Here is a 23,871-nt window from a genome sequence, read left to right on the forward strand (position 1 = left end):
CGGATCAACGATAACAACCTTTTTGGAGAGTTTCATTGAAAGGCACAACTTCACTTTGGTAAAGTACAGCGGTTCTCAAACTGGGATTCGCGGTCCTTGAGGTAATTTTTGGGGACCGCGAAAAAGGAAGTACTTCTATAATCTTATTTGGGGTCAGTTTGTGCCACTGAATCAGTTTAAATCAAAGTAGAATTGACAATTGACTGTCTCCAAACACCAATTCGTGCACAAGCGTAATGCTTTCGTCGTGTTTGTGATGTCACAACCAGTCTTTGAAACATTGTTATGCGAATTTGTGCATAAATAGCTAAAATCCTGCAATCAACTTTCGTTTTTTCTGAAATACACATTCCTGCTTAAAGACCGCGAGCCCTCGAAATAATGGCAAGGGACCTTTTTGAAAAATAATAAGAACCACTGGTATAGTAGGTTATTTATATCACGTAAAAAGAACCTCTAACGAGCAATGTAGTAATATGGATTTAGTTTTTGAGTATTGAAGGAATTGTCTTATTTCTGTGCAGTTTGCAACACAAACCAATCCTTGGCCCCTTGTTGGCGGATATCCTGGACGTTTCAAATGCAAGTTCATGTTTCCCTTAAACGCATCAATTCTTATTCGACATTCACGTTTTGATGCAAATGAAATGAAACGCTGTTTTCATTCCGAGACAAGGTAATTGCTGCCGGGAAGGTAATACTAAAATGACATGGTTTAGAGTTTTAGACCATGGGGGTACTTTTTGGCATTGGTATCATTCCTTACCAATATACGACATAGTAAATGCTAAACCATAGAGGATATAACTTCACAGGATAAGTTCATGGAGCTAAAGTGTCCATTTACAAACCACGCATGTACAAATTGAAGAAAATTTCTTCCCTCAAGTTTTAAAATCCCCCCGGTTGGGAACCACTGTGTTAACACCTATAGGCTAGATGTGGCGTTTTTCCAGTGGTTGATTGTGTTGAATCTGTAGATGTATCATCCAAGTTTTGTTTTAATACTTGGAGAGTAAAGGTTGCGACAGGCAGTTAGGGCGGTGTGCCTATTTAAGTCAAAACAATACCTCGCATTAAATTTGCATAATGATGGGCTGATGATTTGTGAATAATTTGCCTTTGCTGAAAGTAAAATCAAAATTTTGTGAATTTAAAGGATTTCTGTTACATGATAGTTTGCTTTGTTTATTTTTAATTAAGTTGATAGTCTTACGTACAAAATGCACGGTTCTAAATATTCTGAGCAAAAAAGAAACAAGTCAGTATTTGGATGGAAAACATCACAAAGAAAACTGTAGAAATGAAACTTGTATATTTTTGCTCATTTATACCCAGGCTTGCCATCGACTTGAAACCAAAAATAAGGACACCCGACAAATTAAATTTTCATACGAAACAAACGTTTTTGAACAAATCTTTGCATTTATACGAGCCATGACAATATTTTGGCCAGAAACAATCTGTTCCAGCAATCCCTTGTTCGTAGAAAATGTTTCGTGCATCTCACAACAGCTCAGGTCTTGGTTTACTTTTACTTGTAGCAGAGATTTGACTCATAATTGTTGAAAACAAGACAAAATAAGGACTCATGTCAAAAATAAGGACATTTCTTAAAAACAAGGACAATGAACTTTTCTAAGACACTGCCCTTCAATATAAGGACAAATCTTAGAAATAAGGACGGTATGGCAACCCTGTTTATACCCCTTTTTTGATCCATTAATCAGAGTCTGCATAAACACTCTTCAGGGTTTACCCCAGTAATAAAAATACTTCATAACTTCAGGTATTTCTCAATTCTTCGCCGTCCGTGGGATTTATTTCAATCCGCTTACAATTTCTATGGAAAGGGACGATTAGAAAAAACTGCAACTTGTTTTCAAATGCCAATCTTCTTTGTTAACAAGGGTGAAAACCTAACTGTACATCAATTCTTGCTTAAAGCTGCACCCTTGCTCAATGACTCCGTACCCTGGTACTTTAGGTAAGTTTAACTTGTTTATAATTTAGTGCAATTGTATCGCTATATTATCTTTCACCAAGCGAAATAAACTCAACTCATAGCGGATTAAGCACAGTTTTTGAATGGCAATAATTTAAGAATATCTAATGCAAAAAAGTTGGCACATTGGAGTCAAAATCAACCAGGCTGTAGATTTAGCATTGTTCCTGTATTTTTTTGCTTTTTTTCAAACAATGTCAAGAGAAAAGTTCAAAATATGGAATACTTTTCTCAATGTAGAGTTGATGTGTCTGTGCTGCAATTCATAGTTTTATTTCTTTTGTTGCGTGGTAGATGATTACAATCATAATTATCAGTTAAGCCAGGGGTCGACAACCTTTTTTGTACTGCGGGCCGATTTTAAAACTGAAATTTTATCGCGGACGGGCCTTCAAAAAACTACAAATATTCAGCAAAGAAAATGCCTAAATTAGTTTATCATCCCCGGGATACATGGGCAAAATGTTATAAAGCATTTAACCTGAAAAGGTATACGGTCCGGTAACAAACTCCTCGCGGACCGGCGGTTGCCGACCACTGAGTTAAGCCACTTCACCACCAACTATAAATGTTATTTTTCAATAGCGTAGCTAGAACAAAGTCAAAAATTATTATTACACAACACAAGTTGGGTTAAAACATAGATTTATGGCACTAAAAAACGTATATTTTTTAAATTTTCTGTGTGCCCTGGTCTCTGGCAGTTGTTTTACGCCAATAAATAATTCTGTACAGGTTTCGGAATTTTCAAGCCCACGACTTAGGCATTGACCCGATGTTAACAAATCAGAAGGAAATAAATAAAGAAATAAGGAGGTTGGACGACAACATGGATTTGGTTATGATACTCGAACATTTAGAGGAATCGATGGTTCTTTTAAAGGTGGATGTGACCCACGTTAAACATTATTATCATTAATTAAAGTGAATATTGTAACAGATACAAATTGGTCATTTGCTAAAAATCAAGTCTCTCTAAAGAATCTCTTTATACACTGCAAATCATTTCAATTAGCACAAAAATAAAACCATTTGAATGTGAGACCTTTTCGCAGGTACAGTAGGTAGGCTGTTATAATAAAATGTAAATTCCAATGCTTCATCTCTTATACATTTCCTCATATCGTAGACGATTTTAATGGCCATTGAAAGCCAAATGACAAACCGAAACATTGTTAAATATAAATCATTCGCTTGGGGTAAATGGACCACGGACAATTATAGGCTATTTATTGTGCGGAGGTTTGTAAGTAAAATAATTCGAATTTAGAATCACATATTAAAGTTTGGCCAAAGTGTAAGTGCAACTTAAAGCCTAGACGAATCCAAATCTACGATTCTAATATTCAGATATGGATAGCGTTTGATATTCCTTTTTTCTTGTGGGTTGTTTGCAGTGATGGGATTCAGCCGGTTCTATATAAGCGTCTCACGAAATTTTAAGAGATCAGCGAACCGGTTAGCATTACTGGTTACTGTCAATGGAAATATGACTTTTTTTTAACAGAACCGGCTGAAAAATATGACTTTTGTCATAGACCTGGCTGAAAATTTGAGTCCCACCACTGGTTGTTAGTACAAAAACTTCACAGTTACTAAGCTGAAACAGAAATAGTTGCGAATCAGCCAAAATTCTCTTCAGCTGATGTTAACTAATTAGTGGCAAGTTAAAAAAAGTTTAAAATATATATTTTTTAATCTAAGTTTGTTAATCCGGTTTTCTTGCTTTCAGGATTTACTGTGTATGGATTGGGAAACTGTGACAGAAACACACCACCTCAAGAAAAGGGAATACAAGCGAACAATGCAATTTGAAACAACAAAACACAAAAAAGCTTTTGCTGGTCTGTACAACATTGTAAGTTTGGTGAAAACACTAAGGACTCTTAGCATAAGATTCAAGTTAATTATTTTTAATATATTTGTTGTAAAAAATGGTTCAATGTTCTATCAAAACGGGCTCGATTTTTTTGTTCTATCTGTACGCTATAAATTTGTAAAGTTTGTTTTACGTACTAAGTTGACCTTATCGGGTACTGATGGGTGAGAAACGGCACAAATCAATAGCAGTCAGAACAAGATTGTGCTCCCAACCTTGTGAAGTTAAAGCCATTTGTTTAAACTTCCATAACTTGGTCGGTCGATTCAGGCACGAATTGTTTTTAGGAATAATTTACATTTTGCTTTTTAGGATCTTGCACTTTACGATTACTTCAACAAAACTTTATGGAAACGCGTCGATGCTTATGGGCGTGAGAGAATGGCAAAGGAGATAAAAATTTTGCCAAAAAGTTCTTCGAAAAGTTTAAAAACAAAACAGATACACCCATCCGACAATTCATCAGAAGAAATAAAACAATACATGTTCGAAAATTCTGGACGCTGTGAATTGCCATAATAACTCTAAATAAGTGAAATTGAAGATTTACGGAAAAAAATACCACTTCTGACGGAAATCTTTACTTTAACATATAGATTATAGAGCATATCTAAGAACACCATACACGGATTTGTTTATAAGTCTAATGGCGAATATAACGGTCCAGACAGACGTAAAAAGCGACACGTTTTATGATTTAATCGTTTCGGAAAAAGAGCACCTTTTGTTTGTTTCTTAAATACTTGAAACATAACCTAATCCATTTTGAACAAATCCTCAGTATTTGACAAGACCATTAAACGCGTAGAACAAGTGGTAAAGCATTGTGACTTCCATTTGATTTACAAACTCAACCGATGTAAGCTATGTTGATCTTAGTTATGTCGTTTTACCAATCAATGTGAATTCAAATATGAAAGGCAAACGTAACAATTGCTCCGTAACGTAACAGCCGATCAGACAATTGGTGTTCTATTGGATGACGTAAATTGTATGTTGCATTCAGTTTCTAATAGAGATATACCGAATATTCGGTTTGCCGAATTTATTCGGCCGAATCGGGCACTTTTGCAAAGATTCGGTTTCGGCCGAATAATTTGTTGCGATTCGGCCGAAACCGAATCTTTTACGAACACACATTTAAAGCGTTAAACGTGTCTTTTCTGCTTATTACCAACGAAAATCGCGTCAATCATTATATTTTTAACACATTGACGCTTGTCCCACTGCAGACAAACAATCAGTAATTCATTGTCGGGTTGGCAATCATGCTTTAGGCAATGTTAAACCCCGCAGAACTAAAATAGGGACGAAACACAACCAATCTGCACTAATTGCCTGGTAGATAAACTTATGTTTTCCTGTCAAACGCGTAGGGTACGACTTCGCGTGACGTCATAAATGATTCGGTTGATTCGGCCGAATTTGTTTGGCAAAATCGCCGAATATTCGGTTTCGGCCGAATCGAAATTTAGCCGATTCGGTACATCACTAGTCTCTAACACACCTCGTGGTTCGTTGGGAGATAGTAAGTTACATTATAAATTGTTGTGATTTTGTAGCTGAGTTTTGAGATATACTTTAAAATGCACAAACCTCTGTGGCCCGGCAGTTGGTACGTTCGATTTCGTTTTGCTTTTGTTTCGTTTATCTCACACAGAAATAGCGGGATTGACCAGAAAATGTCAGAACCAATAAAATGACTTGTTCTTGAACTGGTACCCGCGTTTTTTTTTATTAGCAACCTTGTGTGACGTTTTGCATAAGGGGCACGCGAATAAAAGCGTTACGCCTCAACTCCAATTTGCCAATTAAATCTTTTTTGCAATTAGATGAAACATCTTTGGAACTATTGTAAATTTGTACCATTACAGTAATTAGTCCGGATCTGTTCAAGTCAGGCACTACTTTTAAAGTTTAATTCAAGCAAATCAGATATAAGTCATCCGCCATGTCGTGAATGATACCCTATACCCTAAATCAGGGGTGGGCAACATACGGCCCGCGGGCCGGATCCGGCCCGCGACGGGATTTTGAGCGGCCCGCAGACAGTTTCCGGGTTTTACATGGTAATGTGGCCCGCGGCCACAGTCTGCCGCAATACCCCACTACTTGCATACTACGTCAAATTATAGTTGTAACGGACAGTAACGCTCCCCAATAGCAAAAAAACTTCCCGCCGTTTTTACCATTGGACCATACGTCCATTGTTACGGCATAACTGCCAACCTTGTGTGTGGCTTACTTTCACGGTTTCGTCTGTTTCCACACGTGTAGCCTAGTTAGTGTTATAGCAGTATCTTAGTCTGTGGTGTATGCATTAAATTTGCTGTGGGGAATAATTTTATGTTACATGAGTTTGATTGTTTGAACTGTATTGTAATTGTGACGTTCTTGATTCTATTTGGTGTAGGTCAGGGTTATTCAACAGGGGCGATTTCGTCCACCCGGGGGGCGATAGTGACATTTTCGGGATTGGGGGGCGATTTTACTTCCAAGGGGGCGATTTCAAAATTACTGATTGTTTAAAAATATACAAGAATTGTGAGACTAGGCTGACTTACGAGCAAATTTTATTTGTCTTGCAAACAAACACCAGGCACATGGGGCGCATGAGCTTTTGCCTCCATTTGAATAAATTGCTTTTGGCGATTTGTTTGTACTTTTTGTGATCTCGAGAGCAAGGTTGGGCTGTTTATTTGGGAACAGGGGACGCTTTGTTAAGGCTATGTATGGTGACCGGCTATACCTTTTTAATATAACGGTAACGAGCTTTCCCTCAAACCTGTTTCACTTTTACACTTTCTATAGGTCTGCTAGCGCTTCAAAAACTGCGAAGTTTTTGTATCATCCTTAAATTTGATAAATCTAGTGTAAGTTATTAGTGTGGAAAGTATAAGTTTCTCTTCTTCCGAGTAATGCCCCATTACTTTTAATCAAAATAACAAAAAATGGCTATTGTTTGCGCATAATCGTATGATGTTATCTTGTCTATGACGTCACAAACTTTGCTTGGATGCGTTAGAATTTCGTGAAATTGACCCTCAGTGTTGTTGTGGCAATTAAATTGGGTTTTAACTGTTAACATAAGCATTCGTTGGTGCTGGGTAAATCTAATTGCACGCAAATGCTCAAGAGTCAAGAACTTTAAAAAATAACAATATAATGGGGGGCGATATTGAGCCAGTGCCCTAGCAAGGGGGCGATTTCGCCAAAATGGTTGAAGACCACTGGTTTCGGTGGTCAAAAATCCGTTTTAAATCACTGGATAAATACGCGAATAATGTATCGATTCGGGAATCCGGCCCGCCAAGTACTTCATTTTCCCATATCAGGCCCGCCGACTGGAGAAGTTGCCCGCCCCTGCCCTAAATGTAAGTTTAAATCTTAGTTCCTTCCAAGTTTTGAAACAATTTGGAGAAAGTGGGATGCAACATCCGCAGATTTTTCCAAATAACCGCCGCAAATAAAATCACACCTTCATGTTAAATCACTCCATAGGCATGGTCTAAACCAGATTATTTTGGCTGGCAGCCATAACATCGTGTCGGAACAAAATCAGCTTTTCATTTCATCGCGAATGTTAGAGAAGTAATAAGCTCAAATGATTAACTTCCACTACATGTTCAGAGTAAACAAATAACGGTGATTTCAAGTGTATCCCAATGTCACCATTAATTCTAAAACAATTAATTGATAATTTGCTCAATTTGGGTTTGAAAATTGTTTGTACCTAATGGCACCAAAGGTTAACTTATTCATACAGAAGAACTTCAAAACCATTTGAATGCCGCATTGCAGTTAGTCATATCAGCCAAATAACTTTAAACAATAGATTCAAAAAATGAAAACAGTTGGCACGCCAAGCCCCATATAACTTACTTAGTTGTTCTTTACGTTCAATAAGCAAGTGCAATAAATCATTTTTAATCAATCAAGTAAGGTTTCTTCCAGCATATGATTTACAAACTAAATGGTACAGGTGGATACTTTTTCAACAATTGCTGGCCATTGTTTAAGTTCTATAGAAACCTTTAAAAAGAAAACCACTGGCTGTTGTAAACCTTGCGACAGACCAACAATTACCTTTTTCGTAGCACACTTGAATAAAGGTGATGGATTTGCTAGTTTTATTCAATAGCATCATTAAGCATTGCGCTAATGGCTAGGAAATAAGTTTGTCAGATACTGCAATAATTCATTGAGTTAGCAGTCCGTTTATAAGAGAGGAAGTCATAACTAATGCCATTATTTGTTTTCCGGTGATACTCAGTTATGAATAGTAAAAAGGGAAATGCATTTTAACAGCCTGAATTTTGTGGCAATAGTTGCGCATACCGAAAAGCGCGTATGTTCACTAACTATATTTAGATGCAGGTAATTAGTTTCGCAGACACTAATGTCACAACAGGATAAAGTGCCTGTTGTCAGATAGTTTAAGGGACTTATTCAACATAATTTTGCCATAAGCCATTACGAGGTTTTCAGTTGTAGTTTACGTACCGCCCGCGGGCATAGCAGATCAGCTGTTTTAAGCAAGGAACTTCACACCAAGTCATAAATGTTGTAGCATAATTAGTTCAGTTTTAGCATAAACTTTCTGTGCAGAAATGAAATTTCAAAGGATTAGAGACATTTTGTGGCTTTTCTATCATTTTCCTAAAACTACGTTAGCCTATAAAAAATGTTAAAAGGGTATGCAATGAAACCTCTGAAATACAGCCTGGTTTTGCTCATATCACTGATGGCTGTTATTTACACTGCAAAATATCGTAGTGACCTTGTAGCTGTATCCCATCAAGTGCATGTAAGTACTTTGTTGTATCAAATGTGTTTTTTTTTTTTCAATTTACATTTGTTTTTATACACGAATGTCACAATCAAAGCTATATATTTTTTTCTTTTTTTAACAAACCTTATGTCAAACCATGCACTATATTTACCATCAAAGACTTGCTTTGACATGCTTTGAGGGTAAATATAAATAAGTAAATTTTCAGCTATGCTGGATGTGTTTTGTGGTTACCTATCAGTTAGCAACCAGTCAAAGAGTAAACGAGAGGAAAAAAGGCCTAAAACCCTTACAATAAAGATTTTAGTGACAGAAAGACAAACTTACTTACAGATAACATCTTTTCCACATCATCTTGACCCAAGGCGGGAGCTCAAGCGGAAATGCACGAGTCCCGTTTCCAACTTCGTGTTTATAAAAACCCACAAGACAGGAAGCTCTTCGGTGCTTGGGCTACTTAGAAATTACGTCAATACAAACGAACTCAACGTTGTAAGTTTTTGGGTTGCTTAGAAATTACATTCTTGGGCTGCTTAGAAATTACATCAAAACAAACAAACTCAACGTTGTAAGTTTTGGGGGTTGTCGCGTGAACCAGAGTTGTAAAGTTGGTTGGGGCTTAGGTTTCTCAAAAAACGGGCTTGATTCGACTTTACACTTTGTGTCAGTATTAATTTGAATAAATTGAACTTGCTAAGTAGCTAGTTGCTGGACCTAACCTAATATCAAACTGCCCAAAAACGTTGTGTTCAAGACCAATTGTATATTATTGTCTTTTGTGCTTGTTATCTTGGTCTTTCCGGACGCATCAATGTATATAGGCATGACAATCAAACTTTCGGGCCCAAACGGGCTTCTTAAAAACGATTCGGCTTCGGGACGAGTTACGGGCTTGTACTCTCGGGTTCGGGCTCCAATTTCAGGCCCGTTTATAACTCTGACGTGAACCAATGTTGTTGTTTTTTCAATCATTTTATGAGTACCGTCTTCTGAATTACTAAATGTTTTAATGACGCTCTTCTAAATGCAAAATTGTTATTCATCCCTGGGCCCCATAATGAAAACCTTAAGAAACGGCTAAGTTTAATAGATTTGACAGCCCTGAGAGATCATGCTATCGGGCTTTACAACATTAGAACAACATTACTCTACAACATAAGAATGATAAACGTAAAGGCAATAGATGCCACCTTATCGAGACTAAAGGCAATGCCTTATTTAGATCATACATAATGTCAGCAGTGGGTCGCCAATAACATATTCACATGTAAAGAAGTTAGATCTTTATTTTTAGACCAGAGCTTACCAATATCCACGTCCGTTCGTTGGTGGATACCCTGGCCGTTTTAAGTGCGATTTCATGCTTCCAAATAAGTCAACTACCACCAGCTTGGAACATCTACGTTTCGATGCAGAGGAATTGAAAAGATGTTTTGCCCCAAACACAAGGTAAAATCTGTAACAAAAAAGTTAATGAGTAAAATACTGGAAGGTATAAACAACGACCTAAGGGAAAAATCGAAGACGACTCAGCAGTGTAAGAAATACTTCGATACATATATTTGTGTTTTGCCACTAATGCCAAAGAGTGTACACAAAAAAGGCGCCCTATTCTCATAACGTTACATTTGTTTTGTTTACTCAGGTATTTTACAATCTTACGCCAACCGTGGAATTCTTTCCAGTCCGGGTTTCATTACTACAGGAAAGAGTTTGAACAAAAGGACCACTGCCCAGGAATGCCTATTTCGTATATCATGCAAGGTCAAGATCTAAATGTGATGGAGTTTTTGCTCCAAGCGTCGAAGATGCTTAACCCAACCATACCGTGGTATTTCAGGTTAGTGTAAAGCAATACTCGGTGACGGGATTGTAACAGTGAGATGCTATTAGGTGGGCCCAACTAATACCATACTTTTTTTGACATAAACAAACGTTTTACAATGACAAATTGAAACGTTGCAATAGTCTTCCAGCGACTGTGCTCACTTGAACAATAATTCCATTAAAAAAGCGCAAGTATTGTACTCGTGAGAACTACATTTAAAATTAAGATGTTCCACTGATGAAAAAAAAGACATGCTAGTATATTACCAAGTTTTGTAATGCTATTTGTTTACAAGTCTGTTAACACTTCTGTATGTAGGAATTTTGTTAGGTGCCCCTCGAATCGTGCTAGCTTGACAAGAGATTCTTTGCTTCTAAATGGTTGATAGGTTACAACCAGTCATTTTTTTCTGTTCCTTTTAGATTTAGAAACTATCAATCTCACGATTTAGGGATTGATCCAATGTTGAATGACAAAAACGAAATTGACAATAAAATACAGGAGTTGGACAAAAACTTGGATTTAGTGATGCTTATGGAATATTTTGACGAATCCTTGGTCCTTTTAAAGGTAAGTTTACTTGTTACATAGAAAATAAATAATTATAGTATATTGAGGACAAGCGCTTCTGGTCTGTACATTTTTGAAATAGTTTTAGGAAAACAGCAGTGAAAAAGTTTTTGACTCTATTTTGTGAAAAACTAGGAGTTTTTTTGAATAGGGGGAAATTTTGCGATGCCGTCTAATTGCTCGAAATTAACATTTCTGTTTCGAAAATAAATGATTACACTGACGCTGATCGTCCGCCGCTCTTATTAAGTTTATTTTAGATATTAAAATTATAAGGTTTATGAATGGTATAAAATTTGCTGATAAACTTAAGTTAACAAGACTTTGTAACAATTTGTATCCAGGATTTACTTTGCTTGGACTGGAAGAGCTTACAACATGTCTACCATTACAAAGAAGGACTTTATGACCGAAACTCTGATTTTCCTACACGAAAGCACAAGAAGGCTTTTGAACATTTACACAAAATTGTAAGTTTCTTCTTTGCAGCAAAAAAATAAAACTACGTTAAAGCAGCTTAAAACTACGTTAAACACAATTGGTGGTTGGGGACGAGGTCTGGGCCTAAACCGTAAATAAAATGGGTTGTGCGACAGGGGGCTGAATGGGTAACACTGCTTTAGTGCATTTTAGTCGCATTTTTTTCCCAAAATCAAATACATGAAACTGTGTGCCAAACATGACTCTTTGCTGTGTTTTGTGAATTCCAGGATATCGCTCTTTATGAACATTTCAACCAAACGTTATGGAAACGTGTAAATGCGTACGGACGTGATAGAATGACTAGAGATCTACAAACACTGCACAGGATGCGAAACGAAAATCAAGACACGGTTGAAAAGCGGGAACAGAGAGGCCCAGTTCCGGCTACAACGTCACAATGGAGAAAACAGTTAAAACAATACATGTCTGAAAACTCAGGCGCATGTTTCAAACCCGAAAAACGGACGTCAGGCAATGCACTTGAGAGTTCAACACAAACTTCAATCACGTTTCATTAGTTGATTTTGTTTGTTTACAAATTTTATTTATAATTTTTTAGCAATAAATATATTCTCTATTTCTAAGTGTATTATTTTGTTGTGGAACAGTTATGTATGACATGTGCATTTATGTACCTGCAGTTACCAGTATATTTGTCTTTAAACCGTAGGTTTGTTTTTCTCTAAAATCTAAAATCACAGACCTATAAAGTTTAAGATTTATGAACTGTTGCAAAAGATTATGACTGTGAATGAACACAAACTATTTTTTTCAATTTCTGTAAAGAAATGTTTAGTAAACGTTGATGGTGTGTCAAACTGTGATGGGTTAACAACAAACACAAAATCGAGCAATTACTTTTTTTCTAAAAGTATATGTTTTGGCAAAACACATGTTTGGATTTGCATTCATTGATCATCCACCCAAGGGATGAAAATGTACAATGTCAACTAATTTATCATGAAACCGATAAAGTAAAATGTCTTGCAGGTGTTTATGATAATCAAAGCCATATAAAAACAATCAACATGAAAAACATACCTGTTTGTTGGAATCCTACAGTACATAACTAATGCCTTGTCACATAAAAGTGAAATAAATGGGTCAAAAATATTGTCTTAAGATATCGACAATAGATAAAAACATGAAACATCAAACAAAGGTAAAACAACCTTTGTATTTTTACTGTAATCTGTAACTAACCTTAAACCAAAGTTGCTTGATTCCATTAGTTCAATGTCACTGTGTTAGAAACCTTTTAGAACTGGTAGATTTGTCAAAGACAATCCAAATATCCAAATCTATTAAAAACAGAGGTTGTGTGGATAAGATTAACTACTGACATTTTGCATTAACTACTGACCAGAAATATGTCATTTTATGGACCAGTGATTATATTATGACACATGCTATGTATACACAACCTTTATATTATATATGTGCAACCATGAATCTAAAAATGGCAAAGGTTGCAAATCTTGCAAAATGAGAATGACCCACAAATGGATTTGGAGCTCATTTTTATGGAACCAACATTTGCTGCAAAAACAAAACAATTATCCTGATTTTATTTGGTTTTACCATTACCCCAATGTTAATTACATAACAGTTTTGGAAAAGCAGAAGCAAATCTATTACCTACCATGTGATAACAAAGCAGTATCATTAATAATGCATGTTACATCATAAAAATTTTGATTTAATGTGGTACTTCTATCCATTTTGATTTTCTAACAAAAAAGGCAACAGTGATTTTGATTACAAAACAACTGAAATACTTTCTGTGAAAACAATATTTAAATGTAAAAATAAAATAATACATTATGTGTCAAAAGTGTATATTATACTGCTTTTGTTAGCAAACATAAATGCTTTATACCAGATAGGAATCTTTCCTGCTTGACAACAGCAGTAGCTTGCAACAAGACAGTGGGCTGGTGAACAAAGAAAGTTAGAAAGTTGAAACTATTTTTGTAACAATTTGCATTCATACTGAAGACAAAGCTGTATCAACTGAAAAAATGAAGTTCCGAACAAGCAAGAAAAGTGTTGTTTGGTGCCTCATTTCCTGTTGTTCTAAGCACATGCTTGTTTTACCCAAAACGGAAATACAAAACTCAGATGGGTTTATTAAAGTAGCATTCTTGTTCCGAAACACTCCATTTTCAAACTTTTGCAAGCGACAAGAAAGGATCAAGTTTGTGATATTTTTAACCATAGTAACTAAACACCTATACACTTAATGCTTTCCGTTCCTTATGACCAATATATGGTCAAATTAGTCTCAAGGGCTCTGTGTTTTTCGGCCCCGGACTAGCGATAACAGCCGAACAGCGTCTGATCTGAAATTCAAAAACCGCTCGACCGGGAAGAGATAAACTCCTGCGCGGTGAACCGTATCGTTTGTTCCTCTACCGCCACAGTTAAAGTCACTAAAAGAGAGCAGTCTTTGCTCAATTTGCGGAATTAATTTTCAGACTTTGTTGCATTTTAGGTTGTTGATTGTTCCGTGAGTTCTGTGTTGCGGATGAAGTAATTCAAAAACGTTGCAGTAAGGGCAGAAAGAATGTCTGGAATCACAGACTTAAGGTTGGGCATCGTTTATTTTTGTTGATAGATTATTTTGCTTGGGAAACTTTCGGTTCATTCTGAATCATTTAACGTATTCATTTATTTTTCCTGTTATAAAAGCAGGACGAAAATACACAACTGCATGTTATATTTTTTAACTCCATTTTTTGATAAATATTTAGTTTTTCAATTTTATGTGTTTTTTGTTGGACTTCCTTGACACTTAAAAACTTTTGTAGCAATACCATTTTTTTTAGACTGACAGAACCTTACTTTACTATGAGCAGGCAATATTTCCGTGTTCTTTGTGCTTTTTAAACGTATATTTCCTGACAAAAGTATCCGCAAACAAACTTTTCATTATTGCATTATAAAACACAAAGCATTGTAATATTGGGAAATAGTTACAAATAAAGTTGGTTTCTAATTACATCATATGTAGTTAAGTTTTTATCTGCAGTTTCCATTAATAGTTTTATTATTTTGCAGCTGGTATCATGGTAACATAACACGGCATGTTTCTGAAGCGTTACTTATGTCCAATGGTGTGGAAGGAAGTTATTTGCTGAGAGATGGATCAGAAAGTGACACATACTCTATCACTGTTAGGTAAATATCAAATGCTGACGTTTATGTTAACATAATACTTTTTTTTTACATAAAATTCTTATGTGTAGCATTTTGTTTTAAGTAAACTTCAACTAGTTTATTTTTATTTTCTATTGTATTCTTGTTTAGAAAAAATCTATTGTGTTTTAAAAGATTGTGATTGTTAAAAGAAGCCAGGTTGTAGATAACAAATGTATGTTTTTAGCAATGTTTTAGTAAAATAGGCAGTTCTGGCTAATTGCAACTTAATTTGCCATGCTTTTTCTTGCTTTTTTCTAAAAAAAAATCTATTCAAAAAAAGGTTACAGTATTAGACTCTAAAGTTAGCTAATTATCATGAAACGAAATTGACATCAACTGGATTCATCTGTATAGTGTAAAGCTTAGCTAATTTTTAACAGTTTAACATAATACTTTGTATGGAGAGTGGTTGATTTAGCAAACAATTCAAATGCCATATGTTTCCATTTTTGTTTGATCTGCCTATTGATATATATACAGTCATTTATTCCACATACAATGTTTACACATTCTTAATCAATAATGAAGAGGGCAGTGTGACACTATGGTACATCTAAAAGTACCATTTTGCTTTTTAGTCATTGACAATCTGATTCAGAATACTGTGCATCATGCCAGCACATTACGCAAAGAACCCAATCATTGATGTCTAGTTTCAGTTTTTGTGATACATTTTCAAATCCATATTAGAACATGCACACATTGTAAAGTTACTCCTAAGTTTAAGCATCTTGATGTGAAAATATAAGGCTGTATTTTGTTGACCTGCACTGCTGGACATTATATGTGGGTGTCAAGAATATGTAGTGTGACATCAGTAAACATAATAAAAATCACTACATGTATTAAACAATGCTTTTGTGCATTTTAACAACCTACTGCCTAGGTTTGATTTATGCCACCTTGTAATCCTCCATAAAACCACTTGTTATTATTTGTGGCTTAACAGTGGGACAGAGCTAATAGCTGCAATGAAATGATTTTTATTTAAGGGGCAAGGATTCTGTAAAGCATTTCAAAGTTGCAAAAGAAGGAAATGTGTTCAAATTTGGAATCACAGAATTTGAAAGCCTGGACAGTCTTATCAAACATTTCGCCAATCAACCACTTCTTGGCGGAAACTCAGGTCTCAAATCTTGCATTAAAACGTTGTATTAAAACCTAAGCTTGAATTTTTAAATATAAATCAGTTGTTTGTTGTTGACTAAATAATACATACACTATTGAATGCATTGAAACTACACATTTGCTAAGGTTTTGTTTTAAGTAAACTGCAACTTGCAAAATGTCATTTGAAACATCCATTGAGTGCCTAAAAGATATATTATACTGCAACAATTTTGTAATCCCTAGAGTTGTAAACTAATAATACAATTTTGGTGTGCTTTTTTTGTTGTTTTATGTTGGTTGTCATTTAGTCCACATGGCATTTCAACAAGATTTTGTTTGAACTTGTAGGAACCCTTGTGTTGCTGAAACACCCCTATCCAAAAGTTGTAGAAGAACCAGACAACTATGAAGAAATTGTTCTCCAATCTACTGTGAGAAGTGGAGCAACTGAACGTGATTTGGAATACCAAACTAGAGCCAACTCTGTAAGCTATTCCTATATTATGTTGTGTTACAGTTCAATGTACATTAAGAGTATGTAAGTTGTGCACACCACAGTGTAACTATTATGAAGTGTTTTTTTCTTTGATAGGGATTTTTTAACACTACGAATTTAAATGTAGCAACATGTGCCAAATTTTAGCTGCTATGATTATTAAAACGAATGCAAACATTTCACTAACATTTTGTGTAAAAAATCCGTAAGTCAGTGAGTGTTCAAACTGATCAGTATCATACCCTGTAGCAAGCAGCAATTTAGGAAATAGAACAATTTTCCATTCTCCAAAGTGCTGTTTTTGATATTGTAACATGCACATTATCTTTAAGTGTGCCGCCATGCTTTAAAAGTGTGATTGAAAAAAGGGTTGCAAGTAGTGATGTACCGAATCGGCTAAATTTCGATTCGGCCGAAACCGAATATTCGGCGGTTTTGCCGAATAAATTCGGCCGAATCAACCGAATCATTTCTGACGTCACGCGAAGTCGTACGCTACGCGTTTGACGGAAAAAAAATGTTTATCTACCAGGCAGCCAGTGCAAAATAGTTGTTTTTCGTCCTTATTTCACTTCTGTGGGGTTTAAAATTGCCTTAAGCATGATTGGCAATCTGCCAATGAATTACTAATTTTTTTTGACTACCGTGGGAAAAATGATAATGTGTTGAAAAAGATAAACATTGACACAATTTCGTTATGTTTGGGCTTTTAAAAGATTGCTTGGACCTTAATAAGCAGAAAAGACACGTTTAACGCTTTAAATTTGTGTTCGTAAAAGATTCGGTTTCGGCCGAATCGCAACAAATTATTCGGCCGAATCGCAACAAATTATTCGGCCGAAACCGAATCTTTGCAAAAATGATCGATTCGGCCGAATAAATTCGGCAAACCGAATATTCGGTACATCTCTAGTTGCAAGGCAATGTTGCAGATGATTAAGGGAACACATATTGTTTTTGTCCGTATTTTTTTTCTTCTTTTTTCTTTCTAACGCAGATTTGTTCCCACGTTTTGGTCAAGAAAGAATGGTTCAAACTTTTTCAAATTTACACACATTATAGATATTGGTCTAAAGATGGTCCATGTGAATTTTGACCCCGTTTGATCCCTCGGTTCACCCACAGCCCCCCAAAACGTGAAATTTTTAAAACGGCTATACTTGCTAAAGTACTTCATTTAGGAGTTATATGCTTTGTTGTTTGGTGCAATATAAGGTATTTCAAAGAATTTTGTACCTTAAAAAAGATTTACCCATTTTCACCCCTTAAACCCCAAAATATTCGTTTCTGTCTAACGTTGGTTTGTTAAATGCGTTTGGTCAAAAAAGAGTGCTTTAAATGTATTCAAATTTGCACAAATGTTAGTTATTGTTCCGAATTTGATCCTCCTGAAGTTTGACCCCAAACGACCCAGCGGTTCACCCACAGGCCCCCGAAACGAAAAAAATTAAAAACGGCTGTACTGACCCAAGTACATAATCTGAGGGGTTCATGCTTTGTTGGTTGGTGCAATGTAAGCTATTCTAAAGAATTTTGTAACTTTTTATTGGATTCACCCATGTTTACCCCTTAAACCCCATAATAATAAGTTTTAGGCCAGAAATACAAGCCCCAATGTGCTGAAATGTTAAACAATTGTTTGCAGTAGGTTATTCGTTTAGTATTTAAAAAATTGCCTTAATCGGCCAAATAGTTACTTTTACAGTCCATAACATGTGTACACTGTCAGATAGAAGTCTCAAATCTCATTCACTTGTTTACGATTAAGGCGGGTGAATACGGCAGGAGTGCTCAGAATTCACTCGTTTACGATTAAGACGGGTGAATGCAGTGGGAGTGGTCAGCTTGACGTCCGGACGGACGTTTTACAAGACAGTCATGTAGGTGATTACAAATCAGCTGTTTTTGCGCAGACATGCTATGTCGTTTTATTAAGTTATCAAGCTCATTTTCAGTTTTGGAAAATTGTGTTTAAAAACTGACCTTGAACAACAATATCAAGGTCAAAGCATGAGATTAAATTGAAAGTATTTTTCCTGTTCTTATTTACTGTTTTTTTGTAATTATATGACAATAAAGTTGCAAAAAGAATACGGACAAAACTTTTAAAGTTGGGTTAAGGCTAAAGTTGGTTAAGTTTTTCCTTAAGAATCTAAAAATAACCAGGATGTTTGTTTACCATAAATCCGCACAAACGTGCGTGTGGGGACCCATTCGTTTTTGCTTGCAAAAACAATCATATGTGTAGATCAAATGATGTGTATAGTAAATTGGTAAATATCTAACAATGATTGTGCCCTATTTTTACTGTTACCAAATCGCATATGCATATGTGTGGGGACCCATTAGATTATGCTTGCAGAAACAATTATGTTATAAAGTGCCAGGAAAAAGATAGGGACCCAATGCCAAATATATATCTATTATAAATATAGTAAATGGTATATGTGATACATCGTTAAATATGATGTAGTATATATAAACTGGCAATATATAGGAAAACCACTATTCTAGTTTATCCAACAAAATGTGCAGACTGTGCCAACTGTATAAAATAAATCGATACAAATATTTTGTTTCCCTTGTTGTTCTTCAGTTTGTTTATGTCTGGCCTTGCCTTTTGTATTTCTTACATGTTCCTTTGTTTACCTATACCCATAAACCGTTGTAAGGATGGGTTAGAAGGTTGTGTAAAGACTGTTGTCTTTTATGACCCGGTTTCTGTTGCCTATAACTTGGTTGCCAATGTCTGGTAAGATCTTCATCTGGCCTCTAAAATGCCTTTGTTACAATGTTGACATAGCACATACAGCTGCCTGGAAAGAACCTAACTAAGCAAGTCAAGTGCTTGCTCTATTCTGCAACTAAGGATGTATATTTGTTCACTGTGCAATTCTGCTAGTTTACTTGCATTGCTGAGAAAATGTACTTATAAGCAAAATGCTATCATTGCAAAAAAAACTGTTTCTCCTTATGATGTAAGTCAAGCAAAATTGCAATTCGATATTACCATTGTTATAATGTCGAATTGCAATTTTGCTTGACTTGGCAAGATCAATTGGTCTTAGCAATTAACTTTAAATCTTAATGATTTCGGTTTAAGTGCCAAATATTTTTACTAAATTTTTGCCTACTTATTAATATTGAACATATTTTGTAGCTTGCTTCCAAAGAAGGATTCCTCACCAAGCAGGGGTGGTATGTAAAGAATTGGAAAACTCGGTGGTTTGTCCTTGCAAAGAATGAACTCAGCTACTATGCTGATCGTAATGTAAGTAATGCCTTAAGATACGACAACATTGTATGGAAACTTAAATTCACATTTTTACAATTTCTTTAAAAGTTGAATTCCCATCAGGCTGTGCATTTGAGAAGAGAAGATTTCCTGATTTTTTATTGTCTTTTGAGACTTTATAAGCAGGATTTTGCAAGATGAAGATAATGTTAGAAAAAATGACATTGTAATGTCAGTTACTTTCAGATTCAACTAAGGTGAAGCAATACCCCAAAAGATTTTTAGAGCAGAGTTTTTTCAGAGTAGATTTATTTTGTTGCAAGGTACTGTTCACAGTTTCAAAGATGTACAAGTCAATTTGAATTTGGCATAATACATGTATAACATTTGGCAGAATATTTTCATTCCCACAATAAGAGAACATATTTAAAAAACCACACATTATGCTTAATCACTCTGTTGACAAATGAGCTTTTGTAAAACTACTTGTCGATTACTTTGAAAAAAGTACACCACTTTTGATGATTGTTGTGTAGTAGTGCTGTCGTATAACTATTATTTCCTTTACCACACAAACAAACAAACCCAACTCAACTCTAGCAGTTGGAGACAACCAGGCTATTTAACATAGTTGTTGCATTGAAGTATTTTTTTCTGCTGTGGACTAGAGTATTTCATAGACTGCATTTCATGAAACAATGAACGCTAACCCTTGCAAATTATTGCAACCCATTGACCACATTGAGTCATGGCATTGTAGAGTAAGGGGCTTCTGTTTTGCTCTAAAAAGGTGCTTCCATCCCGAGATAATAGTAGTCAATTGTTATATCATCAGCATGCCCTTGTTTACTATATCCAACACAATACATTGTTTCTGTGCAGTGTGGTAGCAATGATCTGAACCTCCTGGGAAATCAAAACTTAAATATGCAGAAAAGTTATACTACTTACAAGAGACCAAAGTAATCAGATTTCAAGGAGAAAATAAAATTTGCAGAAAAAAACAGATCATCAGTTTAGTCAAATGACCAATGTCAAGATGAAAGTGATAGAAAAATATAACACAGAGAAAAAGTATGTATTTAGCAGGAATTAGGTTGTAGTGTCAGTGATTTTTTGGGGGCATAATTTGACACAGATTCTACATGCAATACACAAATATGCTTTTGCATGCTTAGCTGTTTAACTGCCCACCACTTATTATACTGCCCTTGCTTATGTTTTAAAGTGTGTTTGGTTAAAGCCTTATATCATGGATCCTCAACATGTAGTCAGTGAATTTAAAACGTTTTTTGGAGTTTGTGACCATAACCAAGTAATCCAAATATATTTTTCTGCTTTTGTTATTTAACTGTTTATAAAGTCTGCAATTAGTTATGCCACAAAAAAAATAATGTGGGACCTAGAATGCTTAAAAATCTGATTTTAACAATATGACTGTGTAGTACAGGTTATAGTTTCAAACCCCTTCAATTTTGCAACATAACTTAAAAATTGCAGAGAGAAAAGCCTATTAAGACACTGATTCTTGAAGACTGTCAGGGTTGTTGGAAAGATGAGACAACTGGAAAAAACTTTGCATTTCGGCTCGAATTTCCAGATCGAACCTGGTATTTTTACGCAAACACTGAAGAGGAGCAGAAGGAATGGGTGGAAATGATTAAGTGGAAAATAGTATGTTTGTTTTTAAAAGTTTATTGAAATATTGCAAGATTTTATGATACCTAATTCTTACAAGATACCTACTATCAAAGTAGTCGTAAAAGATATATGGAGTTAACCTCTGTTAATCTGAGCCCATTTGGCCAAACAAATTTTCGAATTAGGAGTAGTTCCAAATTAACTGATGTCGATTAGTTTTCAAATCATTTGTACATTGTGTTTTGTCCGAATTAGGTTAAGATCGGGATTAAATCCTGTTTAACTAAGTTGTACTGTACCTTTACATAAAACTGCTCAAAAATATTTGATTGTAAAGCAAACAGCTTTTTACAGGTTAGGGCCAAACCAATTTTAAAACAACAAACACAAATACATCAAAGTCACATTTAGTGTTTACTGTATTTAAAATAATAATAAAACACTAATAATTAACTGTGTATATGTGGATATAGGGCGTGCGCGTATGAAGAAAGTGTCAGTCTATTTAAATGGTATTTTGTCTGACACTAGATGGTGCAAGAGAGCTGTATATTAATAAAATTCGCATTGCAAAGCCTTTTCATATGACATAATAAGCTGCTACTCGATTTACACTTATGTCATCCTAAAGTTTTTCCTTTTTTGCAGAAACAAATTCGCAAAGATTCAATTGGTGGAACATGAGCATTTCCGTTTATTTGGAAGATTTTTTCTGCTGGATATCATGTTGTTGTGCATGAAATAAAGTGCCTTTTATTTGTCTATAGCATAGCTATTTTTATTACCCAACTGTATAATAAGACTTTTCCATGCCACAAAAAAAATGTTGGGTATGAACGTTTATGTGCCTTTTGGTATTCAGTTTTTTTGTCTTTTTGGCTGTTTTTATGCATTTAAAATTGATTTTTATGCTATGGAGGGTTGTGACGAAGGGTACTATTTAACAATGGTCAATTAAAGAAACACATTCATTTGAAAGTAAAATATATTGATGTGGTATACAGTTTTTCAAAAACTGTTAAATAGCCGACTGCTGCCAAAAATTTCGGAAAAGTATCATTTTTGTACATTCTACTTTCCAATCCCCAAATAACTATTGAACATAAAAGCAGACCTGTATTGTTTACTAAAATTGGCAATGGTTTATTTTTTAACTAGTACCTGAAGAGATTATAGATTACTATTCACATGAATGGAAAATCTGTTTTTATGTGATCGTTTGAAGCATTTACTAAACATTGTGTAACAAAAATAGCTTTCAGAGTGCCAATTCACATTTAGTGATGTGACCTACAATGACATTGTGATTTCTATATTTCAAGTGATAACTATTGACATCAGCAATATTCAACATACAGCACTGAGTGTATATTTTCCATGCACGGATTTAAAGCTTAAAAATATGCCAAACAAATGAAAATATGAATTTCTGTAATGTTATTTCACTCATAATATGTACAGTAGTCAATACCCTTTTCTTGTTGTCAACTTTAAAAAAATACATAAAATCCACAGTACTAACAATTCACTTAAAGCAATGTTATTTAAAAACACAAGTCATTTAGCATCACACTTCATTTCTGTTCAATGATTTAATTGAAAAATTTGGCACATCGAAAATACAAACTTTTATAGTCAGTTTTGGGACTTAACTGAAACTGATTATTGTTGACATGGTTTTTGTCTCTTTTTTGCCCTGCTCTTTTTTAGGTACTGTTTAACTTTATCACCTCGCTGCAATATATTCATTTAAACCCAAAACTAAATTATCATATTGTACTTTTTTAAAGTTAATTTCAAAGGGTGTACATTGGGCGCCATGATTTTTTAATCACTATGTACATTCTTGATTTTTCTTTGTGCTTTTTTCCATTTATTGTGCATCAGTGACCAATTAGCTATGAACTTTCATTCAGATATATTTCAATTAACAACCAAGTGTTACTTTTCTGGCAAGGGTGCACAACATTTTTGCTATTGCCAGCCGCATTACAGGTCCTTATCTTTCTAAACCAGTGGTTTTCAACCTGGGGGTCATTTACCATTTTACTTGGATAAACAATAAAAAAGTAACTAACTTATAATTTACAAGGGATTATGGTTCAGTATTATACAATCTTTGTTTGCCTCAAGTCAATCTTTTAATATATTGTTGAAAAAAGATGGAATTTTAGTGAGGGTTCGTCAGTTACATTGGGTTGCTAAAATGGGTCCTCCAATAAAAAGGTTGAAAACCACCGTTCTGAACCTAAAAAATCGTCTTTAACCCGCTTTAAAAGCAAAGGATCTAATACAAAAGTATCATGGTCGAATTAATTGCCACGCTGTTACTACGGTAGCAACATCAAGCTTTTACTGCCTCGATCTCGTAAACATTGTGTGTGCTTATGTTCATGTACATAATAAAACTAGTTTGACCCGTTGTTGTTTGGTGCCGTTAAAAAGCACTACTGAGTTGGACCTTGATTGACCGAGTCTTATCCATCAAAGCATACCTTGACTATGAAGATTCTATGGAGACAGTTTCAAAGATGAAGTGATTTGATACAAATACGTAGTGGTCTGGCTTTTGTTCTTTCATGTGATTGCACATGTTTTGTTTGTTGTGTTTAAGATTTAGTGTGCACTGAA

At 35.1% G+C, this 23,871-nt stretch overlaps 3 protein-coding genes across 3 annotated transcripts; all 3 read left to right on the forward strand.

The window, feature by feature from the left end:
- Window positions 1–393: 393 nt before the first annotated feature.
- On the forward strand, window positions 394–4,951 carry LOC145232173 (galactosylceramide sulfotransferase-like). The gene is made up of 5 exons (XM_080096705.1): window positions 394–676; window positions 1,790–1,987; window positions 2,741–2,888; window positions 3,738–3,863; window positions 4,197–4,951. The coding sequence occupies exons 1-5, from the start codon at window positions 591–593 to the stop codon at window positions 4,401–4,403; spliced, it is 765 nt and encodes a 254-aa protein (XP_079952831.1). The 5' UTR covers window positions 394–590; the 3' UTR covers window positions 4,404–4,951.
- A 3,088-nt stretch (window positions 4,952–8,039) lies between these two features.
- LOC145232172 (galactosylceramide sulfotransferase-like) lies at window positions 8,040–12,136 on the forward strand. Its single transcript, XM_080096704.1, has 7 exons — window positions 8,040–8,691; window positions 9,010–9,168; window positions 9,971–10,125; window positions 10,322–10,516; window positions 10,927–11,074; window positions 11,419–11,544; window positions 11,785–12,136. Exons 1-7 carry the CDS (start codon window positions 8,569–8,571, stop codon window positions 12,073–12,075), a joined length of 1,197 nt encoding a protein of 398 aa, XP_079952830.1. The 5' UTR covers window positions 8,040–8,568; the 3' UTR covers window positions 12,076–12,136.
- Window positions 12,137–13,982: 1,846 nt separating this feature from the next.
- Window positions 13,983–23,663, forward strand: LOC145232174 (dual adapter for phosphotyrosine and 3-phosphotyrosine and 3-phosphoinositide-like). The gene is made up of 7 exons (XM_080096708.1): window positions 13,983–14,146; window positions 14,618–14,737; window positions 15,751–15,884; window positions 16,217–16,353; window positions 19,525–19,635; window positions 21,100–21,273; window positions 21,889–23,663. The coding sequence occupies exons 1-7, from the start codon at window positions 14,124–14,126 to the stop codon at window positions 21,922–21,924; spliced, it is 735 nt and encodes a 244-aa protein (XP_079952834.1). The 5' UTR covers window positions 13,983–14,123; the 3' UTR covers window positions 21,925–23,663.
- Window positions 23,664–23,871: the final 208 nt, after the last annotated feature.

Source organism: Phallusia mammillata, chromosome 6 (assembly GCF_965637545.1).
Source record: "Phallusia mammillata chromosome 6, kaPhaMamm4.hap1.1, whole genome shotgun sequence".
Taxonomy (NCBI): Eukaryota; Metazoa; Chordata; class Ascidiacea; order Phlebobranchia; family Ascidiidae; genus Phallusia; species Phallusia mammillata.